At 40.9% G+C, this 27,260-nt stretch overlaps 1 protein-coding gene across 2 annotated transcripts in view; it reads right to left on the bottom strand.

Moving 5' to 3' along the window:
* The window catches only part of LOC124722026 (high affinity copper uptake protein 1), a 161,537-nt gene that overhangs the window by 33,963 nt on the left and 100,314 nt on the right, over positions 1 to 27,260 (bottom strand). For both annotated transcript variants that reach the window (XM_047247210.1, XM_047247209.1), the window contains exon 2: positions 5,774 to 5,872. In XM_047247210.1, the coding sequence (XP_047103166.1) occupies positions 5,774 to 5,872 (99 nt within the window). The remainder of the gene's footprint in view (positions 1 to 5,773; positions 5,873 to 27,260) is intronic.

Raw genomic sequence — 27,260 nt, forward strand, 5'->3', positions numbered from 1 at the left:
CTTGTTGGTGGGTTTGATGTGGACGGACGTGTGAAGCTGGCCATTGGACAGATGGAGGTCAACGTCAAGGGAAGTGGCATGGGATTTAGAATAGGACCAGGTGAATCTGATGGAACCAAAGGAGTTGAGGTTGGAGAGGAAATTCCGGAGTTCCTCTTCACTGTGAGTCCAGATCATGAAGATGTCATCAATAAATCTGTACCAAACTTTGGGTTGGCAGGCCTGGGTAACCAAGAAGGCTTCCTCTAAGCGACCCATAAATAGGTTGGTGTATTAGGGGGCCATCCTGGTACCCATGGCCGTTCCCTTTAATTGTTGGTATGTCTGGCCTTCAAAAGTGAAGAAGTTGTGGGTCAGGATGAAGCTGGCTAAGGTAATAAGGAAAGAGGTTTTAGGTAGGGTGGCCGGTGATTGGCGTGAAAGGAAGTGCTCCATCGCAGCGAGGCCCTGGACGTGTGGGATATTTGTGTATAAGGAAGTGGCATCAATGGTTACAAGGATGGTTTCCGGGGGTAACGGATTGGGTAAGGATTCCAAGCGTTCGAGAAAGTGGTTGGTGTCTTTGATGAAGGATGGGAGACTGCATGTAATGGGTTGAAGGTGTTGATCTACGTAGGCAGAGATACATTCTGTTGGGGCTTGGTAACCAGCTACAATGGGGCAGCCGGGATGATTGGGTTTGTGAATTTTAGGAAGAAGGTAGAAGGTAGAAGGTAGGGGTGCGGGGTGTCGGTGGGGTCAGGAGGATGATGGAGTCAGGTGAAAGGTTTTGTAGGGGGGCCTAAGGGTCTGAAGATTCCTTGAAGCTCTGCCTGGACATCAGGAATGGGATTACCTTGGCAAACTTTGTATGTAGTGTTGTCTGAAAGCTGACGCAGTCCCTCAGCCACATACTCCTGACGATCAAGTACCACGGTCGTGGAACCCTTGTCCGTTGGAAGAATGATGATGGATCGGTCAGCCTTCAATCACGGATAGCCTGGGCTTCAGCAGTGGTGATGTTGGGAGTAGGATTAAGGTTTTTTAAGGAGGATTGAGAGGCAAGGCTGAAAGTGAGAAATTCCTGGAAGGTTTGGAGAGGGCGATTTTGAGGAAGAGGAGGTGGGTCCCGCTGTGACGGAGGACGGAACTGTTCCAGGCAGCGTTCAATTTGGATAGTGTGTTGGGGAGTTGGATCATTAGGAGTAGAATTAGGATCATTTTTCTTCGTGGCAAAGTGATATTTCCAGCAGAGAGTATGAGTGTAGGACAGTAAATCTTTGACGAGGGCTGTTTGGTTGAATCTGGGAGTAGGGCTGAAGATGAGGCCTTTGGATAGGACAGAGGTTTCTGATTGGGAGAGAGGTTTGGAGGTAAGGTTAACTACCAAATTAGGGTATTGTGGTTCCTTCATGAAATCCTCCCCACTCCACCAAGAGTGTCTTTCCGCCGTCCACCTAACCTTCGTAACCTCTTGGTTCATCCCTATGAAATCCCCAAACCACCTTCCCTACCCTCTGGCTCCTACCCTTGTAACCGCCCCTGGTGTAAAACCTGTCCCATGCACCCTCCCACCACCACCTTCTCCAGTCCTGTAACCTGGAAGGTGTACACAATCAAAGGCAGAGCCACGTGTGAAAGCACCCACGTGATTTACCAACTGACCTGCCTACACTGTGAGGCTTTCTATGTGGGAATGACCAGCAACAAACTGTCCATTTGCATGAATGGACACAGGCAGACAGTGTTTGTTGGTAATGAGGATCACCCTGTGGCTAAACATGCCTTGGTGCACGGCCAGCACATCTTGGCACAGTGTTACACCGTCCGGGTTATCTGGATACTTCCCACTAACACCAACCTGTCAGAACTCCGGAGATGGGAACTTGCCCTTCAGTATATCCTCTCTTCTCATTACCCACCAGGCCTCAACCTCCGCTGATTTCAAGTTGCTGCCGCTCATACCTCACCTGTCATTCAACAACATCTTTGCCTCTGTACTTCCGCCTCAACTGACATCTCTGCCCAAACTCTTTGCCTTTACAAATGTCTGCTTGTGTCTGTGTATGTGCAGATGGATATATGTGTGTGTGTGTGTGTGTGTGTGTGTGTGTGTGTGTGTGTGTGTGTGTGTGGGCGCGCGCGCGAGTGTATACCTGTCCTTTCTCCCCCTAAGGTAAGTCTTTCCACTCCTGGGATCGGAATGACTCCTTACCCCTCTCCCTTAAAACCCACATTCTTTCGTCTTTCCCTCTCCTTTCCTCTTTCCTGATGAAGCAACTGTTGGTTGCAAAAGCTTCAATTTTGTGCGTATGTTTGTGTGTGTCTATCAACATGCCAGCACTTTCGGTTGGTAAGTCACATCATCTTTGTTTTTAGACATATATATCTCACAGTCTGTAAATAAAGTTGCTTATTAATTTTTCCCCATCTTTTATACTGCATATCATCATCTCCAGGTTCCTTTCCTTCCTTCATACCTGATACAGTTTTGAATATCTTATCTGACACTACTTTTAAACTATCATTATCTTCATTACTAACTATTTAGGTTTCCGATTCATGTCTTGAACTAGACAAACATTTTATGAAATCTTTGAATCCTTGTACCACATTCTCTATGTTGCTGGTTACTGTGTCATTTGCCATCAAAACTGATGAAATACATTTATGTTCAGTATTCTTCATAATACTACTGTTTCAGCTGCTTCTCTTATCAAATTTCCTTATTAAACTTTCACATTCTTTCAAAGACAATTCCAAATAGTTTTGTTTAACTCTGAATATGTTAATGGACAGTACCAAATGTGATATGTGACAGAAAGGAAATGGACAAAATGAATCTCTCAATACCTATTTCAATTACAGTTTACAGTACCCATATTGCACATCTATTCATTCACAGTAAATGACTTTCAGCTATGTACACATACATATAATATGTATACATACATATTAGTTACAGTGAAACACTTATATTCTTGAGAACCTGTATTGAACTATTGTGTGGTCAATTAGACAAAATATTCATGCAAGTATCTGATTCCAAAACATTTCTTCATTCTCGGAACATAAACAACAGTCTAGATTTCATGACATTTTTGAGTAAAAACCATTAGCTCAGTAAAAAGCATTTGATGTAAAATAGCAGAGAATTGATAACTGCCATTGCTTATGTGATTAGGTTTATATAACTGAGTATCATAACGTGAATGGATATGTCAAAATTATAGTCTTGTGGAAAGCTTTGTGTTGTGCCAATGTCTATCTCATCACTGAAACTGTTAACTACAAAACTCCTTTGGTAATTTTGTATGAAATGTAAAACCAGCAATGTAAACATATGTAAACCATTAAAGTAAAGTAATTTAAGATGCATGGTGGAAGTCACATCAGGCAGTGTTCTTATTTCGAGGTCAGCGACTGTTGAAGCAACATCGTGCTCATTGTTGTACACAGTTGTAGGATAGTTACAGAAAATATAAGGACATTTTTTAGTTAAATGTTACGGTGTTGAGCCTGATTTCAAAAGCAGATGGCGGTCTTGCAGCAGCTTGGGAAACCTATGGACATCATTTTTGCAGCAAGAAGACTGAGTTACACCCACAGGCCCACAAAACTTGATCCAGTCACAAAGTTATGTGTACTGATCGTGGTTGCATTTTAAATGGAAGGAGTATAGCAGAGACATTGAGTCATCAAGAGGCACTTAAACAAGATAAATAATGGTGCTGAGCTTTCCAAACAATTCCTTCTTCAGAGTAAACAAAACATCCGCATGTGCACACCTGTACAGCTGTGTTTTCCCAGCAGACTGCATTGTGATGGCTCTGCAGCTCAATTGGGGTGAGGTATATCATTTTGGGAAGGGTGAGAAGCACTATGAGTAGGATATACCTCATTTCCAAATGCACTAACATGTAGTCAAAGTCTGGAAAAGGATATAGCTAATTTATTCCATCTCTGGGTGACACTAGGTAATGATGAAGGTGTTACTTAGAAGCTAGTTTGGGTGGTCAGGGGATTAGAGGCATGTGTGGTATTCTGCCACACACCCAATTTACAAAAATCCTAATCCACCCTTACACCACACTTACTCCCTACCCCTTGCCACATGGTTTGTACCCCTGTGAAGGACCCGGCCACATCTTACTCCAGTCCTATCAGATGGAGGGCTACCTGTGAAAGTACCATAATGCATACCAACTCTGCTGTATCTTCTACATAGTATTTTATACGGACACAACTGGTACCCATCTGTCCACCAGTATGAATGGCCACTGCCAAATTGTGGCCAAGAACAGAATTGATGCCAAGTGGCAGAACATGCCACTGAACACAACAGGCTCAACTCCAATGGCTGCTGCACAATACATGTCATATAGATTCTCCTACTCATCCTACCCCCCCCCCCCCCCCCCCACTGCAACATCTGCCCATCTCTTAAGTACATAGATGGTAGTTGTCCCTACAACAGGTCCTTTAATCCTGTAATCCTCCTGGTCTCAATATCTGCTTGCCCCCCAAATCAAACCCTGCCTTATGATCACCACTTCATTCATCTTATACTCTGACCCTTCTGTCCAAAATCCCCCCCCCCCTCCCCACACACACACACACTGTTGTATCTCCCCTTTCCAGTCCACTACTGTATAAAATTTTATACTGTACACCACTTGTGACCTTGCACCTGAGTGAGCTCACTAGTGCCACATCCCTATCCTGTGCATCTGCTGCCTCCTTCCCAGCTATCAGACACCATTCCCTAATCCTCCCTCACACTTCCCACCTTTCTCACTTACCTCAGTCCACTCCGTGTGTGTGTGTGTGTGTGTGTGTGTGTGTGTGTGTGTGTGTGTGTGTGTGTGTGTGTGTGTGTGTCCACTCCTGAGGAGGGCTCCATATTGACTGGATTCCTAAGGGCCAAGCAAGCGATAAACACACACCCCTACTCACCTCAAATTTCTTGTGCATGGGCAGAGGTGACTATCTATGAAGGTGAGACTGCCACAGATGAAAAATCTTCTATAGATTACAGTTACCAAGATGTCTAAAAATCTACTTGATTATATCTACAGACTGACTCCACAAGTGACCATATGTGGTACCCTCCACCATGTTCCATATGGTCTATTTTGTGTATGCCTGTTGGTGACTCACCACTTCTACTTTCAGAGAGTGGTTTCCTTCAGTCCAAAAGTATTTGCTTTGTACCAGAAGTCCTTTTAGGCTCTCACATTCTATTCAGTTCCATTACTGTTTAATAAAATATAGTCAATGTAATTTTTAGTTCCATTCTGTATCTGCCAAATCCATTTTCTAATAGTTTTCTTTGGAAAGAATGTTAAGAATAGAACATACATAGCTGTCCAAGACAGTTACTACAGATTTGTGAGCTCTATCATTACTGGTATAATTCCCAAAGTAAAACAAGGAGAATGATAGTATTTATTACTGAAAGGATTGTCACGTGTAAAACAGCAGGAAACTATGTAATGCAGCCTCCAAACAGCAGAAATAACGTAAAATAATGTATCTGCAGTAGACATATATCATCAATATCATAACATCTTTCAAATGAGAAATGTACATAATTTTGGATTCACCAAATCAAAAATTACACAGTTTAGCCAAGATAACAAAAAAAAAAAAGCAAATAGAGTCAAAAACATTAGTTTCAATTTGGGAATTAATTTTGCAATAAATGGAAAATGGAAAATGCAGGGTTGTTATAAAGTAGTTACTAATTCAGACAGACACTTCAAAATCTTTTTATGTGCTTATTTAAATGTACCATCATAGAATGGCCACACATGTCGTCACTCGTCCCCTCATCTGTATGATTCGTATGATCCACATCGTGATGCATCATATGGTGTGCACTATGGTCCATCTGAAACAGAATCACCTTTCATTACAAATTGTTAACCACAGAATTTTATTATACACACTTCTTAACTGTTTCTATTTATTTATTTATTGAAGAAAAATTTTATTATCAATTCTAGATAATCTGTTTATTACCCAGTTTGTAAATGAGAGCAGCAAATATCATGAACTGAAATTGATTGCAAACAATCCTGTTGGAAGAACATCTGCAACTGAGCATTTTAGCAGAGGGTGAAAATACTGCTTCAGTTGTAAATTTCTTTATTTTCACACGACCAGTTTTGGACTGTTATAAGCCTATCATCGGGTGTCGTAGCTGTGCTGTGGTCCCCGAGCGCCGTGGGTACCAGGTGCGGTGTGCTGCCTACGAGCGCAGAACACAAGGTCTCCGTGTTCTGTGCTCATAGGCAGCACACCGCGCCTGGTACAAATGGTGCTCAGGGACCACAGCACAGCTACGACACCCGAACATAGGCTTATAACAGTCCAAAACTGGTCGTGTGAAAATAAAGAAATTTACAACTGAAGCAGTATTTTCAACCTCTCTCAAATTGATTGACTGTAAACGGTTATTCATCAAAACATAAAGAACATACATGCTCTCTTCTTACTACTCTTTCTACCTACTTTATCATTCTTATATACAATGCTCCTCATAAAAATTATAAGGAATATATGTGTATTTTCAAATTTCATACAATGCTCCAACCCTAAGAAAATCTATGTTCTCCTACCATGACACTTATTTCCTGAGTTATCTGAAGGATAACAATGATGATGTAAATAATAACAATAATAGTTTTTATTGGGTTCACAGACAATGTATATCCCACGAACCAAGTCCAAACTGCATGAAATAATGCACCATATTTCATATCAAAATTACTTACATAGTATTACAGTGATGTACAGTACTGGCATTTAAGAAAAAACATATATTCTATAAAACAGGTTTTGCAATAAAATTGCTCTGAGATTTTTTAAAATGTATATTAAGTTAGCATGAAGCATTTTAGGAGATTTTTGTCTAATATAGAAGGGCTTCAATTTGCATTTCATAGTATTGTGTCAGGACATCATCAGGTGCATACCTCAAATTTGTCTAGCACAATAGTCCATGTAGCTACATAATTCTCTCGATTCAAGATTGTCTACCAACCTAATTGCTCTTTTCTGCAGTTTGAGTATTAGTATTACACTTACACTATGTGATCAAAAGAATCCAGACACCCCCAAAAACATATGTTTTTCATATTAGGTACATCGTGCTGCCACCTGCTGCCAGGTACCCCATATCAGCGACCTCAGTAGTCATTAGACATTGTAAGAGAGCAGAATGGAGCATTCCGTAGAATTCACGGACTTTGAACATGGTCAGGTGATTGCATGTCACTTGTGTCATACATCTGTATGCGATTTCCACACTCCTAAACATCCCTAGGTCCACTGTTTCTGATGTGATAGTGAAGTGGAAATGTAAAGGTACATGTACAGCACAAAAGCGTACAGGCCAACCTCGTCTGTTGACTGGCAGAGAGTGCTGACAGTGGAAGAGGGTCATAATGTGTAATAGGCAGATATCTATTCAGACTATCACACAGGATTCCAGACTCCATCAGGATCCACTGCAAGTACTATGACAGTTAGGCAGGAGGCAAGAAAACTTGGGTTGTATGGTCGAGCAGCTGCTCATAAGCCATGCATCATGCCGGCAAATGCCAAATGACACCTCACTTGGTATAAGGAGCATAAACATTGGATGATTGAACAGTGGAAAAATGTTGTGTGGAGTGACAAATCATGGTACACAATGTGGCGATCTGATATGCAGGGTGTGGATATGACGAGCGCCCGGTGAACATCATCTGCCAGCGTGTGTAGTGCCAACAGTAAAATTTGGAGGCAGTGGTGTTATGGTCATATTTTTCATGGCACTATCACAGCACAGGCCTAAATTGATGTTTTAAGCACCTTCTTGCTTCCCTCTGTTGAAGGGATGGCGATTGCATCTTTCAACATGATCGAGCTCTTTTTCATAATGCACGGCCTGTGGCGGAGTGGTTACATGACAATAACATCCCTGTAAGGGACTGGCCTGCACAGAATCCTGACCTGAATCCTATGGAACACCTCTGGGATGTTTTGGAACGCTGACTTTGTGCTAGGCCTCACCCACCAACATCGATACCTTTCCTCAGCGCAGCACTCCATGAAGAATGGGCTGCCATTCCCCAAGAAACCTTCCAGCACCTGACTGAATGTAAGCCTGTGAGAGTGGAAGCTGTCATCAAGGCAAAGGGTGGGCCAACACCATATTGAATTCCAGCATTGCCGATGGAGGGTGCCACGAACTTTTAAGTCATTTTCAGCCAGGTGTCCTGATACTTTTGAGGACAGTGTATATGTGTTCAGCAATTCCTCACAATAACATTGTACACTAAGTTAATGTGGAATAAAATAATTTTAAATACATAATTTTCATAGTATTTTCATCTTTAAGGTAGCTGACATAATTTAACAGCTTTAGATTTCATACAGAAATAGACGATACACGATCTTTAGTACATTATTTGATACATCATCATATCTTTTATTATGTTATCAGATATTTATGATTATGTTTATTTGTTTAGCATCTACTATTCATAATTTAACACTATTTGGAATAACTGTGTATACTGTAATCAACAAAGTTGGTTATTTTACTTCATTTGCAAGATTACGATAATTTCAAATTTAGGGCTGACATTTCAGTTCTGTTAAACAAAAATTTCTAATCTGGGAATATGTTAATTCACTCATGTAATACATTATTTGAACAAAATTCACAAAAATTATTCAACAGAAAGTACTATAAAACACTGTGTAATGTCGTGACTGAGTATTCAGATTGTCAGTAGATAATAATCTTTAACATGGTGTACAAGCTAGTTAGTTGGTTTAAACGTGGGAAGCTAGTTAGTTGTATCACATAATATACATTAAGTAATGAAACCTCCGCAAATGTTAGGAATGAAAATAATTAAGGACTCTAACAGAAATTTTCATATTTCAAAAGCAATTGTTGAAAGTCAATATTTTATATAAAAAAATAAATTCTGTGATGTAATAAACAGTGTGGAATATTTTATTTATTACTGTAAACTTATTACCACATTTCATTTTTGTGATACATAATTTTCTCACTACAACTTTACAAAAGTAAAGAACTTGTCATCACAGATTGTTAATTTTTTTAATATAAGGGCTGGTGTTAAATGAAATCAGTTACATGTTATGTGAACTACTGAGTTGTTGTTGTGAACAGTGGAAGTTGGAATTAATTTGGTATAAATGAATGAAGAAAATTAACAGGATGTGTGCTTTGGGTTTTTTTAATTTCAAAGAGTAAAATCCTAAAATTTGGAAATGAATCCAGTGTGAAAAATATACAACTTATGGACTTCTGCAATGGATGAAATGATTCAAAAGCTCAATTAACAATCATGGATACCCTCAATACAATAAGATAAGTACTGATACAATAGAATATTGCTTCCTGCTCAAAGAACTATTTACCTACTATCTACAGATAATTCTCTCACACTTTGAGTAGAATGTGATTTCTGGAATCATAATTAAATTTATGACTTTTAAGTGAACATGAAAGCTGCACTAAATTCATCCGGCACATATATATTTGAGCTGAATTTCCCACTTACTTTGTAAGATTATCCCAAATCATTTTTCAAGGAGTTTTGCATGTTTGGGCCTTTCTGCTATACTGTCATCAACGGAAAGGTTGATATTCTCATTGTGCTTGGTGTTTAGATTGGAGTTATACTAAATATTTTATTATGGCTGTTATGTAGGTTAGTTCAGGAAAACTTTTGGGTAACGTTATTTCCAACATGTCAGACAAAGGTGACCTGCAATATTAAAGTTTTATAATTATGTGACAGAATTCCTTGCCAGTACTTATCTTCAGCAGGGTGAAATTCTTAGTACTTCCAATAGACACACAAAAGTGCAGGAAATTCCCCTATGTTTCAGAACTATAGTTCCTTCCTTGGAGAAGAAGGAGTGCTAGGTTAGGAAAGTTAAAAAGGAAGGATAGTTCAGTCAATCCCCAGGATGAGTGGGATTAATGCGTAGTGCGGATGAGGGGAGATGAAGATGAAGTGGAAGGCATCAGAGAGAATAGGAGGTCAAAAGTAGAATATTGATATTACTGTGTCAGCTTCACTCCAGAATGATGAGCACAAAGTATGCATCTATTGGCAGTATTGAATTTTGCCCCCTAGATTAAATTTAATATACTTTTGGGCCATAGAGCCACAGTGAGCAGATTTCATCCATAAATCTACTGAATCAGAGATACCATTAGATCTAGAGATGGCTACCAATGACAGGGCTTCTTCATACCCATTACAAAGCTGCAAGTGCTCTGATGGCCATCTTGGTCTGTGCTGTGCGACATCCCTCACTGACACCACTGTATAAATTCACTGTCCAACAGCAACCACCAGTTTACTGGTTTTCTGGATACTGATTTTTTGGATACTCACAGGTCTACTCATTTTGTTGTCAACCCTCGCACACTGAGGACATCACCTTTGATCCTTTGTGGACTGCATTTATGGTTAATGGTTTTGAAATCTTGTTTTCTCCATGGACTCTAGTACCTATCTGGCCACAATAGGCTATTTTCCTGTGTTAAAAATATGGTTAAGGTTGTTATTATTCTGAGTGATAATAACATTCAAGTACCAATATTCTCACAAAAGATCTTTTATTTTTATGTTATTAAAGCTTAAAAATCATTAAATATCAAGATTTGGTCACACTTTTACTGGCTGAAGCTCTGGAGACGTCACAGCATACGAGTAAGACAAAGCAATACCTCTATTGTAATCAGCTGTGCCCTTTCAAAGGAACCATTGCAGCATTTGCCTGAAGCAATTTAGGGAAATCATGGAAAACCTAAATCAGGACGGCCAGATGCATGTTTGAATTGTCATCCTCCCAAATGTGTTATAGGAATGTTAGCCAAAGTTGCTAGGTTTTTATGTACAACTACTGTAAACAGCTTAGCTATTTAATGATAGAAAATGCAATTAAAAGTTTCAAGTAACAATATAAAAGAATTTTTTAAACACTGACAGTGGAAAACTTCCAGAAGGTAATGCGTTTATGCTCCGCCCATTTAGCATGGCAATATGTGCAACGATGGACATTCTTTTCTGTGCTGCCTGCAACATCAATAAACTTGCTCAAAACTAAGGAATTGTAAAACTTTTGCAAATGAATCCATATTTTATAAATAGATTGTTGACTATTAGTCATGAACTATGACCCAAAACACAATAAAATTATTCTTGGCAAAGTTTAGTGCTGATTTCCTATGTAAGAGACTCAGCAGGGTGACAGCTCACAGATGTGAGACAATGAATACCACACAATGAATACCACATGTAATTGAATCTTGGAATAGTTTTATATTTTTAAAAGTTTTACACAAAATGCGAAAACAGCATTAGCAGGAACTCACTGTAGGAGTTGTTTAAATGGTGGTGTGTATTAAATATAGATTCAAATTAATCTTAGTCTGAGCAATGTACAACTGGGGATAAAAGCATGTACTTTGCATACAAACAATTCATTGTTTTTAGAAAGCATTGCTAATAGTGAAGATATCACCATATGCCCACAGTACAACAAGGTGTAGGATGATGAGGTTTTGTATACGGAGAGATATGCAGGTAAACATAAGGGCTGTGATAGTTGTGAGTGTAAACTAACATCAGTGTCTAATGCAGACTTACTTCATCTTTATGTAAGATGATGAAATTTACAAAGTTTAAACAATAGGGATTCTAGGTAGACAGCACAAAGATGAAAGATGTTGTTTCCAATATTGTAAAAAGTGTATGGTTACATTAAATAGAAAATATCTTTTCGAACATGATGTGTGTGAATAACAATTGCAAACGTAAGCCCATGTAAACAGCAAAGAAAACAAAATAATACGCTTTTTTCTGACTGGTGGGCTGAAGCTTTGCAATTGTGATATGGTTTTCATATGAGAGGACTGTCAAGTCATTTAACAAATAACTTAAAATATTCTTTTGGGCTGCATTTGAACCAGTGATCTTTGAATACTGATTTATACAATTTAACGATCCACCACCCTAATAACTGAGCTACCAAGCAATGTATGTGAAGTAAGGTCAAACTACAATTTTCACTAAGAGTTTAATTTTGTTTAATGACCCTATCCTTCCTTATAACAGTGGGAAAGCATATCTCGGAGGTAAATTAATGTTAACATCAGAGAGCTAGGCATTTTTAATTAAGTTAGGGAAGTCGTGCATCGATGTGGTGCCATTTTGCTGGTACAGTGCAGTGCAACCACATTTTATGCATCTTCTCATTCTTTGGAACACTCAGGAACAACGTCTCAAGAGTTTTTACAGATGTATTTATACAATGTAGTGCTACACACCATTTTAACCCATTTTCTGAAATGTAAATTCTGAAACAAGGGGATATGAATGAGCTTCACGACAGTAGAGCCATTGACGTCACTCAAATAGTGCATTTTAGTGAACTTTCAAATTAATTTTCACTGGTATATTTTTTATGTTTGTGAAGACTAAGCATGTTGGTGCTACAGAGGCAGTTTATCCATCAGCACATGCAGTGCATGCTATGAGTCCCATGCTGTCAGGGGCCTGGCAGACATACTGACCAGGTTTTCAGGGGAAAATTAATATTACTAGTTTTCAATTGAAAATCATTGTACTGTTTTGAATTTTAAGTGCATAATTGTGCAGCACTGCCAGTAATAGACACTGAAACAAGATCATATGTATTTCTGAACATGTGACAAATACGTTCATTGTAATGCCACATTTAGCATATTACTAATTTGCTTATTAGTTCAATTTACGTATTACAAACGTGGACCACAATATTGTTGACAGAGATTGTTTGCTTTAGACTGTTAACAAATCATTTGTTGATATAGGCTTACTTTGGCAGTAAACTATGTTGGTCACTACGTGAAACATCGAACAACCAGAATTTATTTAAATTTAGTGATAATGAATCTCACTTAATGCTATTTTTGCAGCCCTTCCTTTTACTAATTTTGAATTAAGCCAGTGAACCTTTACAGCAAATTTGTATCTGATGTTTCAGCACCTGCTTGTAATGTTTTCATGGATGCGTTAATGTTGAACCAATTGAGTTATATTAGTGTGTTTATTCTCTGTCGTATGTTATGGTGTTAGGTTTCTAGCTTTCACCCCTGAGTACATCAAGCGTTCCTGATGTAATGTTTAACTGTGTGGCATAGTTCTATGGAGTGTTTCATGAAGCTTTGTTCTATCCGGAGGTCTCAACTTTGGCAGTTTATAATATGATACATTTAACCTGTTAACTGAAATAATATAACCAGTTTCAAAACAAGGCTGCATTAACCAGCACCTATAATAGCAGACAACTATCAGTTCTGCTTGCCAGTAGTTCGAGTGATGGTAGAATAGGGACCTTGCTATTAATCAGTGTTATGGTCACCGTGTGACCATTAACTGGTCTTGAGGTGTACTTATCTTCTTGTGATCATGTACCAACAATCCCATTCTTGTTATATGATCATGTACCACCAATCACACCTTTAATAACTATTCTGCATGAGACAGCAGGTACTTTAATGGGTTGCATTAAAATTTGGTATCTAATGGTCATTCACTCCGTGCTCTGCCACATCTACAATATTTGTAGTTTCTTCACTTAGCATTATTTCTAGGTCCACTTCCATGGCAGAGTAGTTAGTATGTGTTACTGCTATGTGGAGGACCTAAGTTCAATTCCTGATATTTCCCGCTAATATCAGAATTACCTGGATGAGGAGTAGCAGTTCCAAAGTTCAGAAATCTGCCTCACAAATGGGTTCCTATGGAAGCTGTGGAAGACCATCATGACCTCACCTCTCTCATATGCCACATAGTAAGACAAGAGTTACAGTAGCTTATGGCAGCCAGAAATATCAGCTAGTGTACACAAGAAACAGCACCTATGAATGTCAACCGCATATCTCAGTAGGTAACAGAATGTTAAGGAAGACATGTATTGATGTTTAGCACCAATCTCTGCCATTAGTCAAATGTGCCACTAAGAATAGAACTGGTCAACTTGGAATCATGCTGCAGCCATCAAAGACAACCCAGTATCTAAGTAATACGTGTACAACTGACTCCTTGAGCAGGTATAACGTCCGCAGAAGAACAGACATTTTGAGGATGTAGGACAACACACTTGTCTGTTTCCACTGTGGACACCTCACACAAACTGTACACTACTGCAGAGAAAGATGATGAATATCCGATGATTATTACACACCAAATGTCAACCATCACAACAGTCCATTTTACTACAGTCAACTGCAGACAAATATAGTCAGACTGTGGGACAAAGCTCTTCATTGTACCCTGGATAGCATCACTCCCCAACATGTTGTAGTCAATTCCAATCTACATACAGAGGTACCAGCAGCTTGCCTACCCACAGAATCAAAGAAAACTATGACAGGTGACTATCTATGGAAGTGAGACTGCCACAGATGAAAAATCTTCTATAGACTATATGTCTAAAAATCTACTTGATTATATCTACAGACACACTTCACAAGTGACCATATGGAACATGGTGGAGGGTACCACATACTACTACTATTCAGAACTTATTTTTTTCCACTCACAATTAGAGCTAGGGAAAAAGGAACAGTTTATAAGCCTCTGTACAAGCTCTAATTTTCTTATCTTACATTTGTGGGCATTACGCAAAATTTACATTGGCAGCATTAGCACCGTTCTACAGTCGGCCTCAAATGATGGTTCTCTAAATTTCTTCAATATTACCTTGAGAAACAAATGTAGTCTTCCCTCCAGGGATTCTCACTCGAGTTTACAAACCATCTCTGTAATATTTGTCTGCTGATCAAATCTACTGCTAACAAATCTAGACGAACACCTCTCTGCTACTTCGATGTCTTTCTTTAATCCAAACTGGCGGGGATCCCAAACACTTGAGGAGTACTCGAAAATGCGTTGCACACACCGTCTCCTTTACGGGTGAGCTACACTTTCCCATAAACCTCCCAATAAAATGAAGTCGACCATTTGGCTTCCCACAACCGACCTGATGCGATTGTTCCAATTCATATTGCTTTGCAACATTATGCCTCGATATTTGCTCGATGTGATAGTGTCGAGCAGTGCTGTATTCGAATGTCACAGAATTTTTTATCTACTTAAAGCAAGCTGACATTCATCACACAAACTAGAAATCCTGTCTAAATAATCCTGTATCACCCTACTGTCACTTGAGAATGAGACCTTCCCAATCATCATAGCGTCATCAGCAAATAGTCATAAATTGCTGCTCACCATGCCGGTCAGACCATTTATGTATATAGAGGATAAATGCAGTCACGTCACATTTCCGTGGGGCACTCCTGACGATACCCTTGCTTCTGATGAACATTTGCCATTGAGAACAACATACTGGGTTCTATTACTAAAGAAGTCTTTGAGCCACTTACATATTTGGGAACCTAATCCGTATGGTCGGACCTTCATTAACAGTCTGCAGTGGGGGACAGTGTCAAATGCTTTCAGGAAATCTAGGAATATGGAATCTGCCTGTTGCCCTTCATATACGGTTCACACGAAATCGTGTGAAGAAAGGGCATGCTCTGTTTCACATGAGTAATGCTTTCTAAATCTGTGTTGTTTTGTCGTCAGGATCTTTTCTGTCTAAAGGAAATGTATTACATTTAAACTCGAGGTGTGTTCAAGAATTCTGCAGCAACAATGTTAGATATACAGGAGTCACCACCTGTGCTTTTTTTAAGGTCGCTTGGGGCTTTGCACTGGGAGAAAGGTTCACGATAAATGCAAGTATGAGACCAGTGCCATAGAGTACTCTCTGTAAAACCGAATTGGGATTCAATATGGACCCGCCGACTTATTTGTTTTCAACTGTTTCAGATGGTTCTCTACGTATGTCTGTACAACCCTTGTGCGTGATTAATTTCTTAAACTTCAGCTTTCTGTTTATTGTCTTCCACTCCCTCTTCAGACTTGTTAAAGAGTGACTGGATAGAAGCCTTCGACCTGCTTAATGATTTTACGCACGACCTGAGTTTTCTCGGGGTCTCGGCAACATCTTTTCGCTAAAGTATGATGGTGAAGAGTACGTTTCGCACATCGATCTTTTTATGGACTCATGAATTGCCACTAACTTTTGCCTGTCGACATTTGTGGGTTATTTTTTTGAACGGAGAGTGCAACAATCTTTGCTTCATCGGCATTTTCCGAGTTTTATTATTAAACCACGGTTGGTCTTTTCCATACTTAATCCACGTACTTGGTACATACTTCTCCAGAGCGCAATTTACGATCAGTTTAAGATTTGCCCGTAATTCCTATACGACTGCCATATTGGAACTAAATGATGTCCATTCATTGTCTAAGTGGGATACCAACAACTGCTTATCTGCTTTTTCTAGCCTCCTTCATGGATTTATTAACTTCCCTAACCATCGTCTCTATAATGACATCCCTATCTCTAACTGACATTGTCGATAAGGTCAGACCTGTTTGTAGCTACAAGGTGTAATATTTCCATTATTGCTTGCGGGCTGTCAAACTCTTTGTTCAAGACAATTTTCGGAAAACCGTTCTCAAAAGACTGTGTCCTTACCTCCCAATGAATCAATAGACGTCTCAGTATATACTCGGTAAGTCGTCTCTAATTAACATTGCCTGATCCGGATTATTTCCGCGCTACTGCGCGTAGACTTTCTTTGAGCGATTCTACAATTGTTCCGTCCGCCCCATTAGCTGAACGGTCAGCGCGTTGATTGCCACGCACGGGGGCCCTGTTTCGATTCCCGGCTGGGGAGGGAGATTTTCATTTCATCCCCATTGTCGATGCGCAGGTCGCCCAATGTGACGCCTGTACTTGGCGGCCGAACTTCCCGACTGGGAACTCCCGGCCACTGACGCCCATACGCTCATTTCCATTTTACAATTGCTCGGACGAATCGAGTGGCCAATAAAAACATCCGATAATTGAGTTCACCTACGCCTGCTACTCGTATCCGGATAGCTTCACAGTCACACTTAGTTTCTACCCCGAGAGACAAAATAATTCTGTCGACAGCAATGTGCACTCCCTCTTCTATGGCGCCTAATCTGTCTTTTCGATGTACGTTCCATGCTCGTCAGATATTCGGAGCTTTCTATTTCGTGTTTCATCCAGCTCTTGGTTCTGACAATAATTTGAGCACGACAACTTTCCTGGAAGGCAATAAGGTCAGGAACAATGTTACGAATTCTTTGACAATTTACTGTCAAAATTATGACAGTCGAAATGTCTTTCCTTTGTACGCTACGCGATCTGATTTCCCTCTCTTAGTATTGACTGGCGTGCCTTTCTTAGAGGACATCAAACTACCGCCTAGCTTTTCTTTTCTTTTCTTTTTCTTAAGAAAGCCACGTGCACTCCACAAATACTCTGGTACCAGAGTAGTGTTCCCTTTGTGTAGTGCATCTCTCACTTATCAAGGGCAGTCATCATCGACAGCCAATCTGTTCGGGTGCTAGGACTTCTTGTCGGTGATGTCGAATGGTTACTATCGCCAGCTAAAGAAGATAATGTCCTCTGATGCGAAAGGAATTGTGCTAAAAAATTGCAAATAGGAAATATGCCCAGCCGACATGAACATGTCTTGCAAAACTATCAATGACAGAAAACAGCCCTTCGAATTTTTCCATGTAAACAGAATGTAGTCATAATGTTACTCTCGTACGAACCTTCTTACAGACGTCACAAGCAGTCACAAACTGTGGAAAATCAGAGACGCTGATTGACGAAACTGTTCCAACAAGCACACGTAAGGACTATTGCTCTGGTCGGTCGCTTGCCGTCGAAGATGATATCCCGCCGTCATCAACGAGAAGAGTTCGGGTCATCAGTCTAGATGCTCAGTAAAACTGTGAAGCTTTTGTCGGCTGTGAAAAACTACTCAGATCTCAGAGGAAATCTAAATGCCAGCGACGATCATAAGCGTTTTAGGTGGTCAACGAGAACTTTGAATGAATTAGTGTCACGAGAACCTAAAGGTATGTGCGTAGAGACAGACGATCCAGTGCAGGAAGGAAAGTTAAATGCCATCGTGCTCCACAACCACTACGGACAGCATAGGGAGGGAGGGAGGGAGGGAGGGGGGGGGGGGAGTTACTAACGAAGTTCCAATAGTATCTGGCTTGAGCGAGAAACAATGTCTGCGAGTATTAGCCATTCTGCACGAATTTGCGGATGCTTTAAAATCTGCAATGAAGAAACGAATGTCCGAGGGGTCCGTGATAAAACACTGTATCAACACTGCAGATCGTCCACTACCCAAGCAGCTCTCGTATATGGCGTCGCCGGCTGAACGACGGATAATCCAAGAGGAAGTGGAAAAGATGCTGCAAGATGACACAATTCAACCTCGAGAGAGGCCCTCGGTCCTCTCCTGGCACATGGCGTTCCCGTGTCTGCAACCAATGACGGCACTGACGACACCTCACACTCGTTGAAAAACCACACTGAGCTGTGTGATCAGGCCCTGAAGAAAACACGATTTCGACTGGCGTCACGCGGATGCACGGGGTCGGCAGTGGCAGCCGCTCTTCCCGACCATTGTCAATGGGAGCCGGTGTGTCGCCCACTTGACCTCTGCGGCTGAAGGCGAGGTTGAACGGCCGGCGCCAGATGGACCCTTCGGCGTGGAGGTCGGTGCGCGCACCACCGCTTTCATTGGCAGAGAATGCCACACTACATTGTGCTTCCGCAAACACGTCGCGCTGCCAGTAGGAATTCTGTATTCGTCCGCCGCCAACGTATTTAGGGCCGCACTGGCAGCTTCGTCGCGGTTAGCTTCCTGATGCAGCTCGTGCCACATCAGCCCACTCTACCACGGCGCCGTTCCGCTGGAAGTGCAGTACATAATCGGAGTGGTTGTCGACGAACTAATCGGGTTGTCGTAGTGAACTTTTAAGTTTAGAAAGTCACTTCGTGAGCGGTGTGGCATCCGTACCGGATAGTGTCGATAGAAGAGATAGAGAAGATCCGACGGAGAGCAGCGCGCTTCGTTACAGGATCGTTTAGTAATCGCGAAAGCGTTACGGAGATGATAGATAAACTCCAGTGGAAAACTCTGCAGGAGAGACGCTCAGTAGCTCGGTACGGGCTTTTGTTGAAGTTTCGAGAACATACCTTCACCGAGGAGTCGAGCAGTATATTGCTCCCTCCTACGTATATCTCGCGAAGAGACCGTGAGGATAAAATCAGAGAGATTGGAGCCCACACAGAGGCATACCGACAATCCTTTCCACGAACAATACGAGACTGGAATAGAAGGGAGAACCGATAGAGGTACTCAAGGTACCCTCCGCCACACACCGTCAGGTGGCTTGCGGAGTATGGATGTAGATGTAGGTAAACTTTAGTTTCTGCCAGTGTAATTCAGACGTTTCTTTATGCGCCACGGAAGGCAATATTTCGTTAAACAGACTTTTTTTTTTTCACTGGATGTCCTTACTGATAGGTTGACCACCAGAATGGGATTCGTATTCAAATTAGCTATCCAAGAATTAATTGGAATAGTTAGACTATTTTGTTTTGTTTACAACTTTCCAGACAAGGAAATTCAGTCAACTCCCTTTTCAACTCATTTATATTTGGTGTAGTGATAAAACTTTACTTTACTTACCGATTTGTGCCTCAGACATTCAGAAGTGACTCCTATGAATGAAGTATACTTTGTTTAGGATGTTCACGAGTTCTCGTTAGTGTCCCCACTGCGGGACCCTTTAAGAGCTACTGCTTCTGATTCGAGTAGCTCAATTGCCATCACAACATGAATTGCACCCTGTTCCTGTCCTGCCACATAGGTAAAATCCCTGGTAGTGATAGAAATTCAACTCAGGTCCTCCATATTAGTGTCAGAGACAATGACCATTTGACTATGGAGAGAGATCGACTGCTTGAAAGGAGCAAAATATTTTTCAGCTGGCAAATCGAGGTTGATGAGGCCTGCCGGGAAAAGACCACCTTCATAACTGGCATTACATTGTCCTTGACGACGTGTGTTCAGAGATGAGGGTATCGTCAGGGGCGCCCCAGGGAAGTGTGATAGGACCACTGTTACTTTTTATATACATAAATGATCTGTTGGACAGGGTAAGCAGCAGTCTGTAGCTATTTGTTATTTTATTTGGGGTAGGTGTTGTCGTTGAGTGACTGAAGGAGGATGCAAGATGACATAGACAAAATTGCTAGCTCGTGTGATGAATGGAAGCTAGCTCTAAATGTGGGGAAAGTGTAAGTTAACGCGGATGAGTAAGAAAAACAAACCCAAAATGTTCGGATACAGAAATAATACTGTGCTGTTTGACACAGGCCCGACAATTAGATATCTACGCATGAAATGGAATGAGCATGTAAGAACTGCCGTAGGGAAGGTGACTGGTCGACTTCAGTTTATTGGGAGAATTTTAGGAAAGTGTGGTTAATCCGAAAACGACGCTAGTGTGACCCATTGTTGAGTACTGTTCAAGTATACGGGATCCGCACAATGTCGGTTTAAAGGAAGACATCGAACAAATTTGGAGGCGGGTAAGATTTGTTACAAGTAGGTTCAAACAATCTCAAAGTATTACGGAGATGCTTCGGGAACTCTAATAAGAATCAGTGGAGAGAAAATGACAGTCTTTTCAAGGAGCACCACTGAGCAAATTTATAGAACATACATTTGAGGCTGACTGCAGAACGATTATACTGCCTTCAACGTACATTTCGTGTAAGGACCATGAAGACAAGATCATAGAGATTAGGGCTTGTTATGGAGAATATAGTCTACTTCCCCTCGCTCTGTTTACGAGTGGAACAGGGTACCCTCAGCCACGCACCATACAGTGGCTAGCGGAGTATGTATGTAGATGTAGACACTAAGAGTTCAAAACTGTGCTGTTTGGACCATGTAACAGTCCAGGCACTCTCGAATGTAGGGTGGACATCCTGCTTAGAGACTTTAAATGGAAGATGTGCCTTTGCTATCTAGAAGACTTTTTTTTTCTTCAAAGACATCTGAAGAACATCTAAGCTGCCTGACAACCATGTTGACGTTCTTTCAGACCACTGGCCTCTACATGAATCTGAAAAGGTTTCTATTTGTCTCCCAATAAATAAATATCTTGGGGTACCTTGTGAATGGTGACGGAGTCCATTCCATGAAGAGAAAATAAGCAATCACAGATTTTCGACTCAGTGGCACATTTGTGATTTGAGAAGTTTCTAGGACTGTGCTCAAAGTAACGGCGATTCATAAATAACTTCTATACCATACCATGTCCCTTGCAAGAACTGCTGCAGGAAGACGCCAAATTTTCCTGAACAAGGTGGAAAAAAGGTCTTTCCTTGTACTTCAGGAGGCGTCGTCATCACCTCCATCCATAGCACTGTATAACGACAATGCCAAGATAGAACTTCACACTGACACTAGTGGTCATTGGGTAGGTGAAGTTCTAGTGCAACTTCGGGAAGGCGCTGAGAAGGTGATAGCTTATGCTTCCAGAGTATTCCCCAAGTGAGAGATGAACTACTATCCAATCGAGAAATAATGACTTGCATTTGTTTGAGCCATTTAAAAGTTCCAGCCATATCTATTTGGCAAACCATTCATTATTTTGATGGTGGCTGACTAGCCTGAAAGATACAGAGTTGGCTGGAGAGATGGGCACTGAGGCTTCAGGAATAAGATTTCACACTGGTCTACAAAAGTAGATGCAGACACAATGACGCCTACAGCCTTTTAAGGAATCCTTTGGTGTAACACAGCAGTGTGGATGAGTTGCTGAACAGAGGGGAGGTCCAGCACTGCTGAAAACCGTCGAAGCCTTGAAGAATGTGGAACCGCAGGACAATTTGTTAATAAAAACACTGTATAAGAGGAACTATGATCCACTGGGGAGTAAATGGTGTTCATCAACCTGAACGTGAGGATCTTCCAGTGCGGCCATGTAGAGGAGCACTCTCATCTACATCTAGGATACTGTAGTTGGTGCCAATGAGAACTTCTGCAACAGTGGGTCACCATTTCTGCGGGAGAGGGAGAAATGCCGCTTGCACTGTGGAGTAATGGCTTGCGTTGCTGGCTGGCATACTGCTGGTACCCAGTTCAAATCCTTCCACACGCCAATTTTTTGTTACTTGGTATTTATTATTTCTAGAAGGTTCTCGAAATTTATCATGTTTATAGTGTTTGTATGTGTTGCGATATTTGATGCTTCTATAAATAGCAGCACTTTCCGTCCAGGAGGTAGTTCAGTTCAGTGTGTTGGTGTCAGCACAAAGCACTTTTATTAATACGTAATGGATCTGGACTTGATTGTGGTTGCAGTGTGGCAATATTATTGACCCTCCTTATGTTGAAATCTGAAATTTTCTTCAGAAGAGGTAAATTTTCCCAGAGTTTGCTTTTTTTAAAGTCTGAAGTGTGTGAACTCAAAAATGCCAATTTTATTGTTTTCAACCTTTTCTCTCGTATATTTTGTGTATTTCCACGTGATTCAACACTGTTGATAAATTACTCCATTTCTGAGATACCTCTGCCGTCGCGGTATGCAATTTTTAAAATGTTTTCTTGATTAGTCATATTTCAACAAATTGTGAAACTAGAGATCACGACTTATGGTTATGACTGTCACTTTCTTCCTTTGTTTCAACAGCTGTATCAGCTGATGTGTCCCATATGTATGAAAACAGTTGCGGCGGTTGACAGTTTCGGTTCAAATTTGAGTTAGCAAAATAGATACAGAAAGGAGTGCAAATGAGGAACGAAATTTACGCTCCGCAAGATGTTACGAACAGCAGCCATTTTACCTTTAATAGATTCCCTAAGCTCTTACGTGGGACCAAATTTTTTCTTTAATAATTTCTTGGAACTGGGGAACCCCAGCCTGTATGAAATTAAGAGATTCCATTTATCTTTCAGAAGCTGGTATTTGTTAGTCCACCACCAACAAACAATTTCGCCCCCTATGGGCATTATAAAATATTAGTGTGTACAGATAACATTTTTGTGTGTAAAATCCACGTCAGTATCGGTGTAGTTGATATATTTATAATATTTTTACACCAAAAATGGACTTTTTCATGAAGCATTGACATGTTTTGCCACCAGCTGCTAGTTTAAAAACGCACTGTTTCTGGAGTCCATCGTAGTTTTAACTGCGTTAGAATGCTAGTGACGTGAAACTCCGTATTTCGACAAAAGAGGCACATTTTAAGATGGCAACAAGAGAGATGTTAGTTTTACTCAAAACTCGTCACTGGTGATATTCCTCAGAGGAAAAGGAGTCAGAAGTCTGGGGAAGATAAATTGCCCCCCCCCCCCCCCACCTTTTTTTTCCGATAGTGAATGACTGGGAATGGAACTTGCCAAAGGGTTTTATTTCTATATTTTAACGATCCGAGAAATTCGAAAACAAGTCACAACACATAGTGTTCCATATTTTCCTTCCTTTTTCTTTCATGCTATCTCCATTGAGAGTGATTTCGTGGGCTTTTTCATTTCTAACATCTTTTGATGTATAGACATATTTTCATCTTGGGCAAAAGTGTTTCTTTCGAACAGAACTATATTTTGGAACCAGAACAGTTCTTACTGAGACAGTACTAACATTTCGTTGCTCTGAAGTTGTGAACACGCTGACAAGTTGCAGAATCCTGTAGAGCCCCTTTCACGCTGAAAACAGATTAGCAAGATCTTTGATGAACTGAGGCGAAATGTTCAGTCTTTCAATGTGTACTGGGATGGAAACAAAATTATGGTACACTATTTCGTATGATTTTTTTTCATATTTCTCAAAACATTGAGGCATGGAAAGAAAATCCTTTCGTGAGTTTCAGTCTCAGTCGTTCATTATTAAAAACGTAGTGGAGTGCAGGATTTCACAGAAACTGCAACAGAAACGGCGATTTATTTTCCCTAGATCTCTTTTCTTCTTTTCCAGAGAAGTGTTATCAGTCACGAGTGTGGAGTAATACGTACACTGCTCATGTTGCCATGTTAGAAGTTTCTCCTTGTGTCAAAATACACCAGAGTTTACAAGGATTCACCTAATTAACATTCTAATTCTGTTGTAATGGCAACAGTATCCTGAAACAGTGTGTTATTAATCTAGCAACCGAGGACAAGATAGGTCAAAAGTTTATGAAAAGGTTCGTTTTCACTATAACAATGAACGTCTTGTCGGGAAACACAGCAATTCCCGTTTCACCAGCCGTCGATGGCCCTTAAAATTACATTATTACATTGGATAAAAAATCTGTATGTAGGCCTATCTGAATATCGCCATAGATAAGGAAGTTTCGTCTATTAGCCATACGACAAAATATTCTCATCTTTTTGTGCCGTCATCTGCAAAAATCTCATTTCAGTATCTCAAACCATTTACGAGATACAAGGGATATTACGAATATTTCATTCTTGCTTTACGGCTTTCGCACGTGAGAAGAGTCCATGCGCTACATACAATACATTTTCTCGAAACTGGCAACAGATATAGGTATCTTCCCAGGTTTAAAGAAAAATTCAAACTGTTATCTATATGTCGTATGTGGCAACGTATGGCCTGACCTGCACGAAACGGAAATTGACCTCTTTTTCATTGCAAACTTCCTGGATTTCGTGCAGTGGGTTACTTCGTTTGGAAATGTCACAGCGATTATGACCGTAAACGAAATAAGCAGTTGATCATGAAGCTGACCAATGGGGCTGAGATTTGAGAGGAACCATCTTTTAGTAACGCTGCAGAGCAGTCTGACAGAGCGCGCTGTCGTTATGCAGTGTTCAAATGGCTCTGAGCACTATGGGACTTAACATCTGAGGTCATCAGTGCCCTAGAACTTATAACTTCTTAAACCTAACTAACCTAAGGACATCACACACATCCATGCCCGAGGCAGGAGTCGAACCTGCGACCGTAGCGGTAGGGTGGTTCCAGACTGAAGCGCCTAGAACCTCTCGGCCACAACGGCCGGTCATTATGCAGTGTAGTGGGCAGCGTGTGAGAGGTACCGCGTGCGAGCCATCCGTTTCGCGTGACTCACTGCAAGTCAACAGTCAAGTGTGCCAACCAGCAAACTAAGCAGCGAGTCTCCACTAAAAAAAGTAATGAAAAAATTAATTTCTCGAATGTTGGCAGAACCAACTTAAGACAGCACTCCTTTTATTTACAAGCTCGCATGATCGTAGTCTGCAGACTTGTGTTTCGAATCGTTGTGCAATGTAAAGTATTGATAAGATTGGTTGCAAAATTCGATCTTCAAATGCTGTATTTATCTGAAACACAGTTCCTTTGGAAGTTGTTAACGCGATGTCATAAGCACCGAGGTAAGATTATTATTATCATATTAAAAATTTTATTTAATGTCTAGAAACTAAACAATGTTTTGTCGTCGTTAAAATATTTTTTATATATTTTACTGTTGTCGTTATTAAGATCATAGGCGTCTGTGGCACATCAAAAGTGGCTGATGGCAAGTTATATTTCGGAGGTAGTGGGGGCGGGGGTGGAGACGGTGGAGAGGCGGTAACGAACTGCCCCCCTCCCCCGAACACCCAAACCCTACATCAGAGTCTTTTTACACCCTGTCAGCCATCGGCTAGTGTCCATGGCCTCGACTTTTTTTTATTTACTTGGCGGTCCGATAGCTCTTGACATTGTAGCCAACTGACCGCAGCTACACTTCCACATGCCTCTATTCTTAAGTGCGCTAGCGTATGAAGAGGCTACTCATCGCCACGACAGCTGCTGCACTATCCAAAGGTTGTTCTAACGTCTCTTCCTCCGACCGCCTTATCCAACCAGTTACAGGACCGAAGTGGAATACGAACTGCAGTACAAATGGGATCTTCACATAAGATTACGTAGACCATCGCTTGCGATGAAGCCACGTGCAGAAGTGAAAAAAAAATCCAAATAGTAATAGGGTATCGAAGACTGGATCTTTTGAATTTGGAATGTGGCCTTAACCCATGCAGCCAGCAAACAAAATATGTGAAGTATTCACTTACAGGAAATTTAGATATTTTCCACACAACAGGAAATGCAGTTAGTCTACTAACGCACGTCAGTTAATTTCTTAGTATCTTCTGTTTACGCTAAGGGAAGTGCCGTTCAGACTCGTCAGATCCATCTAAAATACATGACATACAGACCATGTGTACGTATCATTTGTTAGAATGCGAACACTGTGATGAATTTTCATGGCCTGTGGATGACTGGGAGAGGGAAAGGGGCAGGCTACCTCGAACCGTCTCAAATATCACCAAGGGGTGCATCAAGCTTTAAGTCCTCATCTGATGGATACACCAGAATCGTGTATGAATTATTCTTTCAAGATACTGCCAAGTGGACTGAAATTTAAACTAGGGTAGTGGCGCTTATTTTGGCCACCGGAAACAGGACACCAACACTCTTCTGCTGGTGCTGGTGAAATTTCAGTGACAAAAATTTCTTCTACCATCGTGGGACAGGACAGCACCGTGTTAGCGACCTCACATATGATGGCAGGTGTTCAGACAATCTACCTCTATATTCTACATCTATACTCCACAATCCATATTACAATGTGGGGAAGAGAATAGGGGAGAGCAGGGCTAGAAGTTACCGAGGTAAGTAGCTCCGATTGAAAGAACTCTGCGAGGGAGAGAGAGATGAATATGAAGTAAACACATCGTGAAATGAAACGCCACGGCGCACCGACGGCAGCTATCGTAAACAGGCTAGTGGTCCCCGGAACATCGAAATGACAGCATGTGCGTCGCTAGTTCACCTAAGTAAATTTTTCGTATTTGGTATTTTTGATCTATCTCACCTATGTTTCGTAACGTAACCAAAATGTTGCATTTATTTCAACGTGTGATTGTGGCTAGATGTTCCGTTTTTCGGGGACACGTTGTGACTTCGGAACAACTTGCCCCAATTCATTTGTACCACCAATGGAATACAAATATCGTTATTTTTTCTTTTTTAGTATAACGGCGTTCAACATGGAAATGTGTTTGCGCTGGACCGTTATTCCCTCCCATGTAAATTTTCCAGGTGACTGCTTCTGCACATTTCCCGCCTTTATTCAGTTGAGAGAACAACGATTGTGGTGTGTGCATCTAGAAAATGAAAGACAGATGGAAGACAGGTTTGCTGGTTCTCTAGACATGAGAAGCACCTTAGTTGATTTTGTAAATTATAAGGATGATTTGGAATCTTATCACCGACATCGGTATTCGC

The sequence above is a fragment of the Schistocerca piceifrons genome, chromosome X (assembly GCF_021461385.2).
Source record: "Schistocerca piceifrons isolate TAMUIC-IGC-003096 chromosome X, iqSchPice1.1, whole genome shotgun sequence".
NCBI classification, from domain to species: Eukaryota; Metazoa; Arthropoda; class Insecta; order Orthoptera; family Acrididae; genus Schistocerca; species Schistocerca piceifrons.